The sequence below is a fragment of the Dendrobates tinctorius genome, unplaced genomic scaffold (assembly GCF_039654945.1).
Source record: "Dendrobates tinctorius isolate UK_male_01 unplaced genomic scaffold, ASM3965494v1 ptg000016l, whole genome shotgun sequence".
Lineage (NCBI taxonomy): Eukaryota > Metazoa > Chordata > Amphibia > Anura > Dendrobatidae > Dendrobates > Dendrobates tinctorius.
The window spans coordinates 40,560,976-40,579,014 of NW_027361684.1; the positions used below are offsets into that span (position 1 = coordinate 40,560,976).

General features: G+C 47.3%; 1 protein-coding gene across 1 annotated transcript in view; it reads left to right on the forward strand.

Annotated features, from left to right (window-relative positions):
* SMTNL2 (smoothelin like 2) overlaps window positions 1-18,039 on the forward strand; it is a 157,247-nt gene that overhangs the window by 112,547 nt on the left and 26,661 nt on the right. Inside the window, exon 6 of the mRNA XM_073565712.1 lies at window positions 214-381. Coding sequence (XP_073421813.1) covers window positions 214-381 — 168 coding nt within the window. The remainder of the gene's footprint in view (window positions 1-213; window positions 382-18,039) is intronic.

The window sequence follows — 18,039 nt, forward strand, 5'->3', positions numbered from 1 at the left end:
TATGCATTTTATTGTTCTGGAAATACAATGTGCTTAGTGACTGGTGTGTGCATTATTCATTTCTGACAAAGAATGGAAAGCTCTGTTGTAACAGTAGGTGGTACATGTGCTTTCAATGATCATGTAGGATTTATTGTTCCGACTGCAATTCATTATTTGTAATGTGGTGTTCACGTAGCTCAGTAGTCAATGTTGTCTTTGTTTGCTTTGCAGCACAGACAGGTATTTTGATGTTACTCCAAAATCTCACTCTCCACCTCCAACCCTGAATCGTCAACCTGAGAAGAAGCGTGAGTTAATGAGATCACAAACATTGCCAAGATCCTCTGGAACCCAAGTTCGTAAAGCCTTCTTTGAGAAATTTGAACAAGATAGTAGCAAGTAAGAGAAATGTTCCTTACATGCACACCTTTTATATAGTAGCACTATACTACATAGTATAAGTTCACAAACCTATGGAGCATGCATTTTCATCCATTTTAAGTTTATGCTTCGAACATACAACACTGCCCTTCACCTCTCCAAACAAGCCTATTTCAACACCCTCATCACCTCACTGTCCAATAACCCGAAACGTCTCTTTGACACTTTTCATTCTCTACTCAACCCAAGAGTACAGGCCCCAACCACGGAGCTCGGAGCTGACGATCTGGCCAATTACTTCAAAGATAAAATTGACCAGATTCAACAGGAAATTATCTCCCAATCACCTCATACCATGCACTGTCCTCCCTCCCCCACTGCATCTAGCTCACTCTCTGATTTTGAACCAGTCACAGAAGAAGAAGTAAGCAGGCTCCTTGCATCTTCTCGCCCAACCACTTGCACCAGTGACCCATTTCCGTCACATCTCCTTCAGTCCCTTTCCCCTGCTGTCACCCCTCACCTAACTAAAATATTTAACCTCTCTTTCTCTTCTGGTATCTTTCCCTCCTCATTTAAGCATGCCATCATATATCCACTACTTAAAAAACCATTCCTCGACCAAAACTGTGCCGCTAACTATAGACCTGTCTCTAATTTTTCCTTTCATCTCTAAACTCCTGGAACGCCTGGTCCACTCCCGTCTTATCCGCTATCTCTTTGATAACTCTCTTCTCGACCCTCTGCAATCCGGTTTCCGCTCTTTACACTCTACTGAAACTGTCCTCACTAAAGTCTCCAATGATCTACTAACAGCTAAATCAAATGGTCATTACTCCATTTTAATTCTCTTGGATCTCTCTGCAGCATTTGACACTGTGGATCATCAGCTCCTCCTCACTATGCTCCGTTCCATTGGCCTCAAGGACACCGTTCTCTCATGGTTCTCCTCCTTTCTCTCTGACCACTCCTTTACTGTATCTTTTGCCGGTTCCTCCTCCTCTCACCTTCCCCTTACTGTTGGGGTTCCTCAAGGATCGGTTCTAGGCCCCCTCCTCCTCTTCTCCTTGTACACTGCCCCTATTGGTCAAACAATCAGCAGATTTGGTTTCCAGTACCATCTCTATGCTGATGACACCCAATTATACGCTTCTTCTCCTGACATCACGCCAGCCTTTCTAGAAAACACCGGCGATTGTCTAAACGCTGTGTCTAACATCATGCCCTCACTATATCTGAAACTGAACCTGTCAAAGACTGAACTCCTGGTGTTTCCTCCCTCTACTAATGTACCTATACCCGACATTGCCATTTCTGTGTGTGGTTCCACTATTACTCCCCAGCAACAGGCCCGCTGTCTTGGGGTCATACTTGATTCCGAGCTTTCCTTTGCCCCCCACATTCGATCACTGGCTCGCTCTTGTCATCTGCACCTCAAAAACATTTCTAGAATTCGACCTTTTCTTACTTTTGACTCTGCAAAAACTCTTACTGTTTCTCTTATTCATTCTTGTCTCGACTATTGTAACTCTCTTCTAATCGGTCTCCCTCTTACCAAACTCTCCCCTCTCCAATCTGTCTTGAATGCTGCAGCCAGGATCATATTCCTATTGGGCAGCACGGTGGCTCAGTGGTTAGCACTGCAGCCTTGCAGCGCTGGAGTCCTGGGTTCGAATCCCACCTAGGACAACATCTGCAAGGAGTTTGTATGTTCTCCCCGTGTTTGCGTGGGTTTCCTCCGGGCACTCCGGTTTCCTCCCACACTCCAAAGACATACTGATAGGGAATTTAGATTGTGAGCCCCATCGGGGACAGTGATGAAAATGTGTGCAAACTGTAAAGCGCTGCGGAATATGTTAGCGCTATATAAAAATAAAGATTATTATTATTATTATTATATTCCTCACCAATCGTTACACCGATGTCTCTACCTTGTGCCAGTCATTACACCGGCTACCCATCCACTCCAGAATTCAGTATAAACTTATTATCCTCACCCACAAAGCCCTCCATGGCTCAGCACCACCCTACATCTCCTCCCTTGTTTCAGTATACCACCCTACCCGCGCCCTCCGTTCTGCTGATGACCTGAGGTTAGCATCCTCAATAGTCAGAACCTCCCACTCCCGTCTCCAAGACTTTACACGTGCTGCGCCAATTCTTTGGAATGCACTTCCCAGGTCAATACGATTAGTCCCCAATCGCCACAATTTTAAGCGTGCCCTGAAAACGCATTTATTCAGACTAGCCTATCGCCTCAACACATTAACCTAATCTATCCCTGTGTGGCACAGCCAAAAGTTTTACCATAACCAGGTTCCCCGCATCATGTTCCCACATGCTTTATGCATCCATTAGCCCTCTGTGTCTGTACTGTTACACACTTAACATTATGGCTGGTCCATACAATCAGGACAACTGTTACCACCCACCTTTCGTGTCTACCTCTTTCCTCATAGACTGTAAGCTTGCGAGCAGGGCCCTCTTTCCTCTTGGTATTTGTTATAATCTTTGTGATTATTGTTATGCTGTAATGTCTATTGTCTGTACAAATCCCCTCTGAAATGTAAAGTGCTGCGGAATATGTCGGCGCTATAGAAATAAAATTTATTATTATTATTATTAGCATGTTTTCCAGCCAGAATCTTTTATCTCCTAAATGTCACTAGATTGCAGGGAGTTTCACCGTACCATTTTCAAAAACTGTTAACTCGATTACCCCTCTTTCTCCAAGACTGCGGCTTAGGAGAGTTTTAAAAGGTTGCCAATCAAGCATACAACCTAGTGATCAGTGGGATATCTATCAATCTAACATTTGTCACCTATCCCTTTTAAGTTTCTTTCATTTATGTTCCTATTTAGGTAAGTTTGACAAAGTGTTGTTAGACGCAGTCTACTACGTCTGAGTGTCCGCCTCCTGTAGGAGTACACTCTTGGGGAAAAAAACACACTGCAGAGAGCACGTTCACTCTGCCGTCAATTGCAGTCTGTGGCCCCGTCGGTGCATACGTCCAGACCCCGTTTTGAGGGGGATTTCGGACTTTTGGCCCGATGGGGGGGACACAACGCAATGTGAAAGCGCCTTAAGACTAAGTGCGGGCACCTTTTAGAATAGAAGCACCACTCCAGTGCTGCAATGAAAAAAAAAAAATGCTGGAGTGGTGCTAAAACTCTTTTATGTAAAAATGTATCTTAATCACTGTTTATCAGAGGCAGCATTTCAGTGATGCAGAAGAGCAGGTACAATAAATTGAATTGCCAGTATGCTTCCTCTCATCAACTACTGACTATTGTAACTTGTTCTATTCACAAGCAATAGGTTGCAGTAAACGGCAGCTTGTAGTCCACTCAAACTCCCTACGCTGCGTGTTTTTAGAATGACCTGAACGTGGCCATGCATATAAACCAAAGTTGATCAAAGATAGTGGTTTTTAACCAAACAAAAGTTTGTGAGGTGAAACTTAAAGCCCAAACTTTGGGGGAGGGAGGGGTGTTAATGCAGCGCTGGAGTGGTGTTTCTGATGTATGTTTCCTGCCCCTAGTCTTCATCACTTACCAGCCACCGTCTTCATCTTCTATCGGCACCGTTCCGGTCTGTCTCCAGCAGTTTGTGACCTGCGGGATTGTTGCAGTGTTTGCTTGGCATTCAGGAAGTCATAACTCAATGTAAGTCTATAAGAGTCAGAACAAGGCTCTCATAGCTTTACTTTGAGGGTAAGTAACCATTACTTCTGACTTCCAGTCAGTGAGAAGTTGTGGTCACAATATTGCGGCATGGGACCAGTATGCTGCAAAGAGCTGAGGAGGGCGATGGGTAAGTGGAAGGTTTCTGGGTCAAGGATCTTAGATTAGTGACACAAAGTTCTGAAGTAAAAAAATAAATAAAACACTGGAATGGTGCTTTAGCAAATGGTCACCATCCGGCAAGACCTGTCTTTAAAATTTTTGTCTTGCAGTCGCTGGTCAATAGAAAGATGTGTCCAGACTGGTCGCCCGTTCTTCTCCTTCTGTCATTGAGCATAAATTTGCCAAGATCCTGTCCTAAGCTGGACAGTGTATTACTATACAGTGGCATGAAAAAGTTTGGGCACCCCTGGTCAACATTACTGTTGTGAACAGTTAAGCAAGGTGAAGATGAAATGATCTCTAAAAGGCCTAAAGTTAAAAATGACACATTTTCTTTGTATTTTCAGCCCAAAAATATATATAGATATAGATTTTATTTATATATTTTTATTTTATTTTTTCCTTTCATCTTTTTAGGTTTTAAAAATTACAAAAAGAAAAATGGACTTAGGAAAAAGTTTGGCCACCCTGCATGGTACATACCCACACTTTTTGTAACCAGCGAAGAGTCTTTCAATTCTTTTTTTGAGGAATTTTCATCCATTCTTCCAGTTCTTTGAGATTCCTGGGTTGTCTTGCATGCACTGCTATTTTGAGGTCTAGCCACAGATTTTCAATGATGTTCAGTTCAAGGCGACCGTGAGGGCCATTGTAAAATCTTCAGCTTGTGCCTTTTGAGGTAGCCTATTGTGGATTTTGACATGTGTTTAGGATCATTATCCATTTGAAGAAGCCATCCTTTTTTCAACTTCAGCTTTTTCACAGATGTTATGTTTGCATCAAGAATTTGTTAAAATTTAATTGAATCCATTGTTCCCTCTACCCGTGAAATGTTCCCTGCGCCATTTGCTGCAACACAACGCCAAAGCATGATTGATCGACTCCCATGCTTAATGATTGACAGGATGTTTTTTCCTGATATTTTGTGCCCTTTTTCCACCAAACATTTTGATCATCAGTTCACAGGACTTGTTTCCAAAATGCATCAGGCTTGTTTAGATGTTCTTTTGCATACTTTTGACTCTGAATTTTATGGTGAGTGCGCAGGAGAGGTTTTCTTCCTTCTAACTTTCTTGAAGGCCATATTTGTGTGGTGTCCCTGAACAGTAGAGCAATGTTTCACAACTCTGTCTCCTAAATCTTTCTGAAGGTTTTTTGTAGTCTAGTGGGGTTTCTGATTTTCCTCTCTAACAATCCTACTAGCAGCTCACTGGTGAAATTTTGTTTGGTCTTCCAGACTTTAGCTTGACCTCCACTATTCCTGTTTAATGTCATTTGTTAATTTCGAACTGAAGAAAGGGCAACTTGAAAATGCTTTGATATCTTCTTATAGCCTTCTGCTTTGTAGGCCGCCACCAGTTTCATTTTCAGAGTGCTAGGCAGCTGCTTAGAATAATTCATGGCTCCTGTTTTTTGGTACAAGGCTAGAAGAGGCTGGGTTTTTATAAAGCTGAGAAATTTTGCATCACCTCGCCTTTCCTAACAATGATGGTGAACAAGCCATAATCTGCTAATTTACAGTCTGAAACCTTGGTCGAAGTTATCTGACCACACAGATTTCCAAGTGTGTCCAAACTTTTGCATTGGCCCTTTTTCCATTTTGTAGTTTTTAAAATGTAAGAATTGACTTTTTTTTGCCTATAATACAAAGAAAATGTCATCTTTAACTTTAGGCCTTTCCTTTCTTCAACTTGCTTAACTGTTCAAAATAACAGTAATTTGGACCAGGGGTGCCCAAACTCTTAAGGGCCGTCACACTAAGCGAGATCGCTAGCGATATCTCTAAAGTGTCACCGATTTTGTAACGCAGCAGCGATATTGCTAGCGATATAGCTATGTGTGATACTTGCCTCCCACCGGCTCCCCCGCTGGTTATCGCTGATTGCGCGAGAACGTCCTGGGCCGTTTCTCGTCGGCCACTTCCTGCTGGCTTCCTGCTGGCGCCGACGAGCAACGCATGGACGCAGGCGGGAGGATGTCTTCATCGTCGCATCTGACAGGTAAGTAACGACGGCCGACCGCTGCTATGTCGCTGGTGAGATCTGCCTGTTTGGCAGCTCACTAGCGACAATTTAGCGATGCACCAGCGATCCTGTCCGGGTCGAATTGTTGTCGGGATCACTGGTGCATCACTAAATGTGACGGTATCATTAGTTGCCACTGTATGTATGCGTAGATAACATTGAAAGTAAATATGATTATATTAGACTGCCATCCATCATTCATAGCTTTTAACTATTTTTATATGTATAGAGCTAGCAGATTTAACCACTGTGGGTGCCTTGCTTTTAATTTATAATGTTCTCATTGATCCGTTCAGCTTGCATTTAAGAAAGTGCACTGTATGTCAGAAAATGTACCTCTTGGCAATGGAATTCATGCGCTGTATGGTCTGTGATGTCTACATTTTTCAGAGACAGGTACAGGAGTAGTCAAGGATGATTATCTCTTGGGTAAATATGCACTGGTTATTAATCTTGTGACTACATGCTTAGAATATTTCGGCAGACTACATTTTATTTAGTATTTTATAGACGAGTGGTTTTTATGTTCTTTAAAAATGTTTGTGACTGATGCAAAATTGAAAATGTAGTTTACTATTCTTTCAAACCTAAATATAGACAACGGCCATACATTAGCCAACACATTGGGAGGGAAATATAACTAGTGGGCACATTTCGGCAGGGTGGAAGCTTCATTGCAGAGTCATGTAAAGAAGAATGGAATTGAATAAAGATGTTTTACAGGATGGGAGTGCTCACGTTTTTATCCCTTTTATGCAGTGTTCCATTGATGGCAGTATGAAACAGTTTTCTCCTTCGTCTCATTGGGGGACACAGATACTGTGGGTGTATGCTTCTGCCGCTAGGAGGCTGACACTAAGTGAAAAAAAGAGGTTAGCTCCTACTCCGCAGTATACACCCTCGCCCCTATTGCGGGCGGAAATCAGTTTTTTGCTTAGTGTCCTATGGAGGCACACACAGTCTGGATCTCTCCAGACTATTTTTTTCTAGTTTACTATGAAGATGAGACAGGGGCGACGGATCCTATTGAAAGGGTCCGATCTCCCCAAACCATCAACGGGCGAGCACGTGTTGAGTATCGTCTCCGCGTATCCTTTCCCGCGCCGAGGGACATCTCTGGGACTTTTCCCCAGACATCTATTTTTTTCTTTGTTTTTTATTTTATGAAGATAAGACAGGGGCAACGCATCCTATTGAAAGGATCCGATTTCCCCAAACCATCAACGGGCGACCACGTGCGAGTATCCCTCCACGTATCCTCTCCCGCGACGTGGGACATTATGCCAGACTTAGCCCTGTCCACCCCTAGGTATTGAAACCATGGGCTTGCACAGAGGCACAAGACTAGCCTGTGTGGCCCCCACTGCTCCACCAACGCTAGACGGCGGTGCTGCAAGGTGGCGGACGGTCCCTCTCCTCACCCCCTGAAGGGGTTAGATGGAGCTAGGGTGCCTGCACCGTCCTATTTTTTATCAAAGACCCCCTCACATACCTGCTGGATCTGGATCCGTCAGGACAGGAACACTGCGCCGGTCAGTAGTGCTACTTTTGGTACCGCGCCCCCCCGGTCGGGTATGGGAAAAATTGAGGCCGCGGCTTCGGCCGGAGCTAGGCCGCGGCCGGAAGTTCCGCCCTCCGGGCCGCGTGTCACTTCCGGCAGCCCGCCCCGCACTCGGCGGCGGTAAAAATCGAGGCCCCGGCTTCAGAGCACGGGCTAGGCCGCAAGATGGGAGTACCGCCCCTAGAGCGATTTTACAGGCTGGTGCGCGCCATAGATGTCGGCATGCGATTTAAAGGAGCATCCAGGATGGGGGGGCGCAGGACTGGGGTAAGTGCTGCCCGAGAGGCTACCTCCTCCCCATATCCCCAGCAGCGGACAGATACAGCATGTCCGAACAAAAGCAAAGACGCACACGTTCTTTTACGCGGCATGCATCTCTTGTCGGTCTGCGTTTCCGCGGGCGCAGAGCAGCATTTATGCGAATCCAAAACGCGCCCAGGAGCCCTCCCCTGCGACCGCGACCAATGTGTCAAATGCCCCGGAGTGGGCCCGATCACTGTCACAGTATATGGCGTCGCTTACGAGAGCAATAAAATCCCTTCAAGCCCCAGATAGGGGCAGGGACAGTGTCTCGCCGCCTTTAGAGGGAACCCTCCACCTCACAGGAGCCTCCGGCCTGCAGGGGCCACCCTCACTCCAGGCAGACCCGGGGGAAACGAATCCACACGGTGTCGCCCAGTCTATCCGGTGCCTTCGGCATCCGTAAGATCTGCTTCTCGCTCCCCGTCACCAGTGGTTGATAGCGAGCAGACCTCAGATTGTGACTCAGATGAGCCCATGGACCTGGACACTCCAGGGTCACGTGAAACAGTGGACAGCCTCATAGAAGCCATCAATCAGACCCTGGGGATTGAGGAAGATACCGCAGCGGCTACGGGGCGTAAAGTGGCAGGTAAACGGGTGAAGCGGCTGCACAGAATTTGTTCCTCTCACCCTGAGTTTGAGGACATAGTGCAGCGGCACAGAGAACGTCCCAAATTGCTTTTTTCTCGGGTTAAAAGGCACTCGAAACGTTATCCGTTTGCTCCAGACCTCCGTAAACAATCGATGGAATCCCCGATAGTGGATCCTCCGGTTTCACGCCTGGCCACTAAGACCCGGTTATCTGTCCATAGGGTTTCCTCGATTAAAGATCCCACTGACTGCCTTATTGAGAGCCTAGGTCGTTCAGTATATGAGGCGTCCGGGTCTGCACTCGCTCCCTCGTTCGCAGCAACTTGGGTAGCCAAGGCTATGATATCATAGTCAGAAACATTAAACAAGGTCACGCAGGAGCAGGATCTACCTGCAGAGATCTCGGAGGTCAAATGTCAGATGACGATGGCCGGAGATTATGTATTGAATGCGTCTTTGGATGCGGCCAATTGTTCAGCACTTGCTGCCGCTAATGCAATCTCTATCTGAAGAGCCCTGTGGTTGAGGACATGGCGGGCCGATTCTACTTCCAAGAAGTCCTTGACTTCCCTGCCTTATCGGTGCGGCCGCCAATTTTTGTATCAATTTATCTCCGACTCCACAGGAGGACAGAGCGGGTCTCTCCCTCAACGGAAGGTTAAATCGTTTTTTCGTCTCCCGGTTCAGGCACGTTTTCGGGCCTTTCGCAGTGCCACCGGCCATTCTAGGCCGGGCGTGACAGCATTGGTCAGGTGGTGGCCGCTAAGCAGCCTGAGCCTGGTCCGGGACCCGAATAGGAGACCGGTCCGGGGTCATGCGTTAAAAGACTCCGGGTGGACTATGGGGCCCAATTCCGCCACCTCAGGCCGCCCCAATCAGGATAGGGAGCAGCAGGCCATATAGAGCCAACCCATTGGGGAGAATGCGTGCTCAACAGGCCAGATCGAGGGGACCCAGATCCTAAGGATCATCGGCCAAATGACTCGAGGTCTTTACCAGACGACACCAGCAAAGTGGGCGGCCGCCTACTCTGTTTTCACCACGTCTGGGCCAACATCGCTCACGACGCATGGGTAAAAGAATTGGGTGTCCTCCAGTTACAAAATAGAATTTGTCAGATACCCTCCAAGATGGTTTTTTCTTTCCCGGCTTCCCAGGGTGGATACCCAGGTAAGGGCTCTATTGGGAGCCATCAAGTCGCTCCTGCACAACGGAGTCATTGTTCCAGTGCCGGAACACAGAAGAGCTCAGGGATTTCATTCCAACCTTTTTGCAGTTCCCAAAAAGGACGGGTCTGTCAGGCCTGTTTTTTGGACCTGAAGCTTCTGAACAAATTCATCAGGATCAGACATTCCCGGCTGGAGTCTCTATGTTCAGTCATAGCGGTCATGGAGCAGTGAGAATACTTGGCCTCAATTGACAGCCAGGACGCATTTCTGCATATTCCCATTTTTTCCTCCTCATCAGAGGTGGCTACGCTTCGCCATCAGCGTTCAGCATTTGCAGTTCGTAGCGCTACCCTTCGGGCTAGCCACGGCTCCCAGAGTATTCACAAAGGTTATGGCAATTGTCAGGGCCACACTACATTCTCGAGACATAGTCATCTTGCCTTATCTGGACGACCTCTTGGTCAAGGGCCCGTCAATACGGGCATGTGAGGAAGGTGTCAACATCATGCTAGATACTCTTGCCGCTTAGATGGTTGGTCAATGCAAAGAAATCATCCCTTGTGCCAGCTCAGAGGATCTCCTTCCTAGGAATGATCTTCGACGCTTGCTGAAGGTTGATAATTCTCCCTCAGGAAAGGGCGCTAGTCTCCGGCAGGGAGTCCGGACACTACGCCAACCAGTCCCTCATACCATCCGATCCGCGATAAGGATCCTAGGGAAAATGGTGGCAGCAATCGAAGCGATAACTTTCATCCAGTTCCATCCTTCACCCCCTGCAGCACGCCTCGTGTCAGCCTGGGACAAGAATCCTTTCACGCTCGATCGGTGGTGCAAACTGTCCTCTCAAGTCAGGCAGTCGTTCGGATGGTGGATAACCAGTTCTTCTCTGGCCTAGGGGAAACCGTTCCCCCCATGTCATGGGTTGATAATGACAATCAATGTCAGTCTCCTCGGTTGTGGAGCGGTGTTTCGCCACCACACAACCCAGAAACGGTGGTCGCCACAGGAGGCACGCCTCCCGATCAACTTATTGGGGATACGAGCAATTCGGCTGGCTCTGCAGAAGTTTCATCACTTTCTAGCAGGCCGCCCCGTCCGGATTCCATCGGACATCGCCACGGCGGTGGTTTACATAATTTGTCAGGGGGGCACCCGCAGCAGAACAACCATGCGCGAGGTGGAGCACATTCTTCAGTGGGCCGAAGCAAACCACTCGGTGATTTCGGCTGTCCACATCCCGGGCGTGGAAAATTGGGTGGCAGACTTCCTCAGCCGGCAGGGTCTTGCATCCGGAGAGTGGTCTCTACATCCCAAAGTTCTTCAACAGATTTGTCAACTGTGGGGAGCTCCGGATGTGGACCTGATGGTTTCCAGAGTGAATGCCAAGGTGCCCACATATGTCGCTCGGGCCAGGGACCCGCAGGCATTCGCAGTGGACGCGTGGTTCTACCATGGAACCAGTATCGCCTCCCATATCTATTTTCCCCACTGCCACTACTCGAGAGTCAGCAAAGGGATCAAGACGGAAGGGGGGCCCGGCGATTCTGCTGGCCCCAGACTGGCCCCGTGGAGCGTGGTACGCAGATCTAAGGCAGCTGCTCGCCGATGTTCCTGGGCGCCTGCTAGAGCGCCCAGATCTACCGTCTCAAGGGCTAATTTGCCACCCGAACTCAGGGACCCTGTGATTGAAGGCAGGGCCGTTGAATCTTGGATTCTAACCCAGGCAGGGTTCGGGAGCAAGGTGATCGCTACAACGATTAGCGCCCGGAGGCCTGCTTCAGCATGAATTTACCACCACACCTGGAAGGTGTACTTTGCTTGATGTCGAGGCCGCGGTGTTTCTCCGCTAAGTTTCTCAATCTCCAACATCTTGGTTTTTCTCCAGTCGGGCTCAGAGAGCCCGGATAGCTCAGTCGGTAGAGCATTAGACTCGGGCTTTGCCCCAGGTTTCCGCATGAGACAAATGTCGGCCTTATCCGTCCTGTTCCAGTGCAGGGTTGCTACCAATTTGCAGGTGAAAACTTTTCATCCGGGGAGTGTCCCACTTGATACCTCCCTATATGGCGCCGATGGACGCCTGGGTTCCTAACATGGTCCTAAGTGTTCTGCAGGAAGCTCCATTGGAACCGCTTCAGGATATCGCTTTAAGGTACTTTTCCTGGAAAGTTGTTCCCCTAGTGGCCATCACTTCCATCAGGCGGGTTTCAGAGCTGGCGGCTCTATCCTGCCAAGCTCCGTTCCTCACTTTCCATAGGTATAAGGTGGTCCTCAGACCAGCCCCTCTTCTTCTGCCGAAGGTCGTGTCCTCTTTGTCACATCACTGAAGATGTTGCTTTGCCTTCATTTTGTCCAGCACCGGTGCACCGTGGGGAAGAAGGCTCTTCACACGTTAGACCTGGTAAGAGCCCTCCGGAGGTACGTGTCACGGACGGCACCCTTTCCTCAGACGGACACGCTGTTCGCGCTCCCTGAAGAACGCAGGAAGGGACTCGCTGCCGCAAAGTCGACCATAGCCAGATGGATTCGTTTGACTATTCAGGAGTCCTACTGCATTAGAGGCACGCCGATTCCGACAGGGATCACAGCGCACTCTACCCGGTCGGTGGGCACCTCTTGGGCGCTTCGGCACCAGGCTTCGACAGAACAGGTTTGCAAGGCAGCAACCTGGTCCAGCCTGCACACATTTGCCAAACATAATATCCATACTCAGGCCTCGGCGGATGCAAGCCTGGGTAGAAGGAGTCTCCAAGCAACGGTGGCGCACCTTTAAACAGGAGGTGCATGTAGCTTGGATCGGTGAGTCAATCTCCCACTCATGGACTGCTTTAGGACGTCCCACAGTATCTGTGTCCCCCAATGAGACGAAGGAGAAACATGGATTTTTATGAGTACTCACCGTAAAATCCTTTTCTCCGAGACGCTCATTGGGGGACACAGCACCCACCCTATGAGCCAGTTGGCTCTTGTTTAAATGAATGTGTTTTCTTATTTGATATAGGGGTGGTGTTTTCCTTTGGACATGTTGTACCTGTATTAAGGCTGATTTTTTGTCCTCCTACTGCTTTGGCACCAAACTGATTTCCGCCCGCAATAGGGGCGAGGGTGTATACTGCGGAGGAGGAGCTAACCTCTTTTTTTCACTTAGTGTCAGCCTCCTAGCGGCAGAAGCATACACCCACAGTATCTGTGTCCCCCAATGAGCGTCTCGGAGAAAAGGATTTTACGGTGAGTACTCATAAAAATCCATGTTTTTTGCGTGCATAGATACATAATATAAGGGACGAAATTTACATAATTGCAATGATCATATTTTTAGATCAATAATATTAATAGGGCATAGTTGGACTATTACCGTATATACTCGAGTATAAGCCGACCCGAGTATAAGCCGACCCCCTAATTTTGCCACAAAAAACTGTGAAAACTTATTGACTCGAGTATAAGCCTAGGGTGGGAAATGCTCCATAGATTATTCCCCCATATGGTGTCCCAAGAAGAAGCTCCATAGATTGTTCCCCCATATGCTGCCCCCATTAGAAGCTCCATAGATTGTTCCCCCATATGCTGCCCCCATTAGAAGCTCCATAGATTGTTCCCCCATATGCTGCCCCCATTAGAAGCTCCATAGATTGTTCCCCCATATGCTGCCCCCATTAGAAGCTCCATAGATTGTTACCCCATATACTTCCCCCATAAGCAGCTCCATAGATTATTCCCCCATATACTGCCCCATTAGAAGCTCCATAGATTATTCCCCCATATGCTGCCCCCATAAGAAGCTCCATATTGTTCCCCCATATACTGCCCCCATAAGCAGCTCCATAGATTATTCCCCCATATATTGCCCCCATAAGAAGCTCCATAGATTGTTCCCCCATATACTGCCCCCATTAGAAGCTCCTAAAGATTATTCCCCCATGTGCTGCCGCTGCTGCAGCATGTAAAAATAAAAAAATTACATACTCACCTCTCCGTCGCTGGGTGTCAGATACTCACCTGTCCTGCGTCCATGGCTGCTCACCGCTATCTGCCACGTCATCAGTCAGTGACGTTCAGACTGCAGGGGGCGCGGCGCGCACTAATCACGTCACCGCGCCCTCTGCTGTCTCAAGTCACTGACCGATGACAGACAGCAGCAAGCAGCCATGGACGCAGGACAGGTGAGTATCGCTATACTTACCCGTCCTGACGCTGTCACTTGAGCCCCAAGCTTCTCCGCGCTCTCTCTTCCTGCGTTCAGCGGTCATGTGATACCGCTCATTAAAACTCATGAATATGCGCATATTCATGAGTTTTAATGAGCGGTACCACGTGACCGCTGAAGGCAGGAACAGAGAGCGCGGAGAAGCTGGGGGCTCAAGAGACAGCGTCAGGACGGGTAAGTATGACATGACACCCCCGCCCCCTCTCCCCCTCCGACCCCCCGGTGTATATGACTCGAATATAAGCCGAGAGGGAGACTTTCAGCCCAAAAAAAGGGCTGAAAATCTCGGCTTATATTCGAGTATATACGGTATATATCTTACTTTAGTGTTCAGAACTTTAGCCCAAAATATCTACCAAGCCATCTTTTAAAGGCCTTATTCATACAGTGAAGAAGTTTGTGGGTTTTGTAGCTTTTCTACTTTTTATAAATCTAGTGACCAAATTTGGAGGCTTTTTATTTTTTTTAGTCAAAAAATGCTTTAGGAATTGACATGTAGAAAAGAAACTTAAAGGGAATTTGTGTTATATTAGATTTAATCAAATTTAATAAATTTAAAGGGAATCGGTCACCTCATTTTTGCCCTATGAGATGCGGCCACCGCCATCAGGGGCTTATCTACAGCATTCTGTAATGCTGTAGATAAGCCCCCGATGTAACCTGAAAGATGTGAAAAACAAGTTAGATTATATCTTGACTTCAGCAACACATTTGACAAAGTCTCTCATACAATCCTTATTGAAAAAATGACTAAGTATGGAATGGACAAGGCAACTGTTAGGTGGATTCATACCTGGCTTAGTGATCGGACCCAAAGAGTGGTCGTAAATGGCTGTATATCCAGTTGGAAGAATGTCTCAAGTGGGGTACCACAGGGCTCTGTCCTGGGCCCCGTATTGTTCAACATCTTTATCAACGATTTAGATGACGGAATTGAGGGTAAACTGATTAAATTTGCTGATAACACAAAGCTAGGAGGGATAGCTAAAACTAGAGAAGAGAGAGAGAGGATTCAAAAAGATATAAATAAACTGGAGAAGTGGGCAGCAACTAACAGAATGGTTTTTAACAGGCAAAAATGCAAAGTACTACATCTGGGCAATAAAAATGAAAAAAGCATATACAGAATGGGAGGAATAGGGCTAAGCAAAAGTACATGTGAAAAAGACTTGGGTATACTAATAGATCACAGACTGAATTTGAGTCAACAGTGTGATGCAGCAGCAAAAAAGGCAAATGCAATTCTAGGATGTATTAACAGAAGCATACAGTCTAGATCACGTGAAGTCATTATTTCCCTCTACTCCTCTTTGGTCAGACCTCATCTGGAATATTGTGTCCAGTTTTGGGCACCACATTTTAAAAAAGACATCAACAAACTGGAGCAAGTTCAGAAAAGAGCAACCAGAATGGTGGCCGGTCTGCAAACCCTGTCTTATGAGGAAAGGTTGCAGGATTTGGGATTGTTTAGTTTGCAAAACTGAAGACTGAGAGGAGACTTAATTAATAGCTGTCTACAAATATCTAAAGGGCTGTCACATTGTAGAAGGATCAACTTTATTCTCATTTGCACAAGGATAGACTAGAAGCAATGGGATGAAACTGAATGGGAGGAGACACAGATTAGATATTAGAAAAAACTTTTTGACAGTTAGAGTGATCAATGAATGGAACAAGCTGCCACGAGAAGTGGTGAGTTCTCCTTCAATGGAAGTCTTCAAACAGAGGCTGGACAGACATCTGACTGGGATGATTTAGCGAATCCTGCTTTGAACAGGGGGTTGGACCAGATGGCCCAGGAGGTCCCTTCCAACTCTATGATTCTATGATTCACCCGGTGGTCCAGTTCGGTCCGGCGCCTCCCATCTTCTAGTGATGACATCCTCCTCCTTACTTCTCCGCGGATTCTGCGCAGGCATACTATATCTGCCCTATTGAGGGCAGAGTAAAGTACTGCAGTCCGCTGGCGCCGGACCTCTCTGACCTTTCCCGGCGCCTGTGCACTGCAGTACTCTGCTCTGCCCTCAATAGGGCAGATATAGTATGCCTGCGGAGAAGTAAGGAGGAGGATGTCATCGCTAAAAGATGGGAGGCGCCGGACCTCTTAGATACCCGATGTTTACCTTGAAAACCAGCGTGTACCTTTACATTAGAAACCAGCGGCCAGCGTCGCTGGTCCTGATTGCTGGGGCTGTCTATGTGACAGCTCCCCAACGATCAGACTAACGATGTCCTAGCGATCCCATCATGTCGGATCGTTGTTGGGATCACTGGGACACATTATGTGTAACGGGGGCTCTACTTTAAGCACTATCTGGATCTGGGATGCTCGATTTCCTCTGGAAGGAAAGTCTTTTCGGCATTATCATGTCTTAAGGGCCTGTCACACTAAGAGATATCGCTAGCAATATCGCTATAACTAGTGACGTTATAGCGATATTGCTAGCGATATCGCTGTGTCTGATACTTACCTACGACCCTCTCCCCCACTGGTTATCGCTGGTCGCGCGAGAACGTCCTGGACTGTTTCTTGTCGTCGGCTTCCTGCGGCGCTTCCTGTGGCGCCGACGAGCGACGCGTGGAGCCGGGCGGGAGGACGCAGGATCGCCTCGTCTGACAGGTAAGTAGCGATCCCCGTCCCCTGCGATGTCGCTGGTGAGATCTGCCTGTGTGGCAGCTCACTAGCGACCACTTAGCGATGTACCAGCGATCCTGACCGCGTCATATCGCTGGTCGGGATCGCTGGTACATCGCTAAGTGTGACAGTACCTTTAAACTTTGCGGCTATCTCTTAATCTATGTAAACACAATGTGGCATACGGAGATAATTCTGCCTTTGTATTCTGTAGGTTTCCTTTTCTTGGGGGCAGATTTTTTTTCTTCTGCTGGTGCTGTCATGGTTCCGGAAATCAAATTATAATAATTATAGCACGGTGGCTCAGTGGTTAGCACTGCAGCCTTGCAGCGCTGGAGTGCTGGGTTCAAATCCCACGAAGGACAACATCTGCAATGAGTTTGTATATTCTCCCCGTGTTTGCGTGGGTTTCCTCCGGGTTCTCTGGTTTCCTCCCACATTCCAAATACTTACTGATAGGGAATTTAGATTATGAGCCCCAATGGGAACAGCAATGATAATGTGTGCAAACTGAAAAGCGCTGCAGAATGTTACGCCAGGTTCACATAGCGTTATGGTAGTTCGTTTAAAGGATTGCGTTACAACGCGGCATTAACGCGATGTAACGCATCCGTTAACGCACCCATAGACTGCCATGACGTAGCGCATCACTAACGTATGTCATAATCGTCATGCGTTAGCGATGTGCGTCATGCTGTGACGGACCCTCGGACGCGGTCTGCAGCCTTCGAGGGCCCGTCACTGCTAGCGCAGATGGAGCAGCTGCGCTAGCACAATCGCATAACGTGATCAAAATAAGAAGTAGCGCTAGCGCAGTCCGTTTTAACGCATGCGTTGAATAAGAAGTAGCGTTAGCGCAGTCCGTTTAACGCATGCGTTGAATAAGAAGTAGCGTTAGCGCAGTCCGTTTAACGCATGCGTTGAACGGACTGCTCTAATGCAATGTGAACAACACGTATTTTAACTTTTAAAAATACTTATAATAGTTTACATTATATATTTTGCCTGTCTACTTCTTTGCACAGGGCTGCCTTCAGGCGCAGGGCAGTGTTTGGCATAATTTGTAATGTAGACTTCACTGTTGGGTTCTGGAGTGTTTTTCATACAGTGTCTGATCATTCATAAGTTATATGAACCATCTGTACTTTTACCCCCGTGGGTGGCCTTTTCCCTTTTTTTATGGTTATTATAAACTTTACTTTGCTCTCATATATGTTTGTATTAAGCTGCTATACTTTAGTGTGTTTGGAGACATTTTCAGCAAGTTCAATGTAAATTTGGGAGTGTTGAATCCTATGGGAAATGCAAGTGATGCAGTTTGTTTTCCTTATGTACATTGGGGT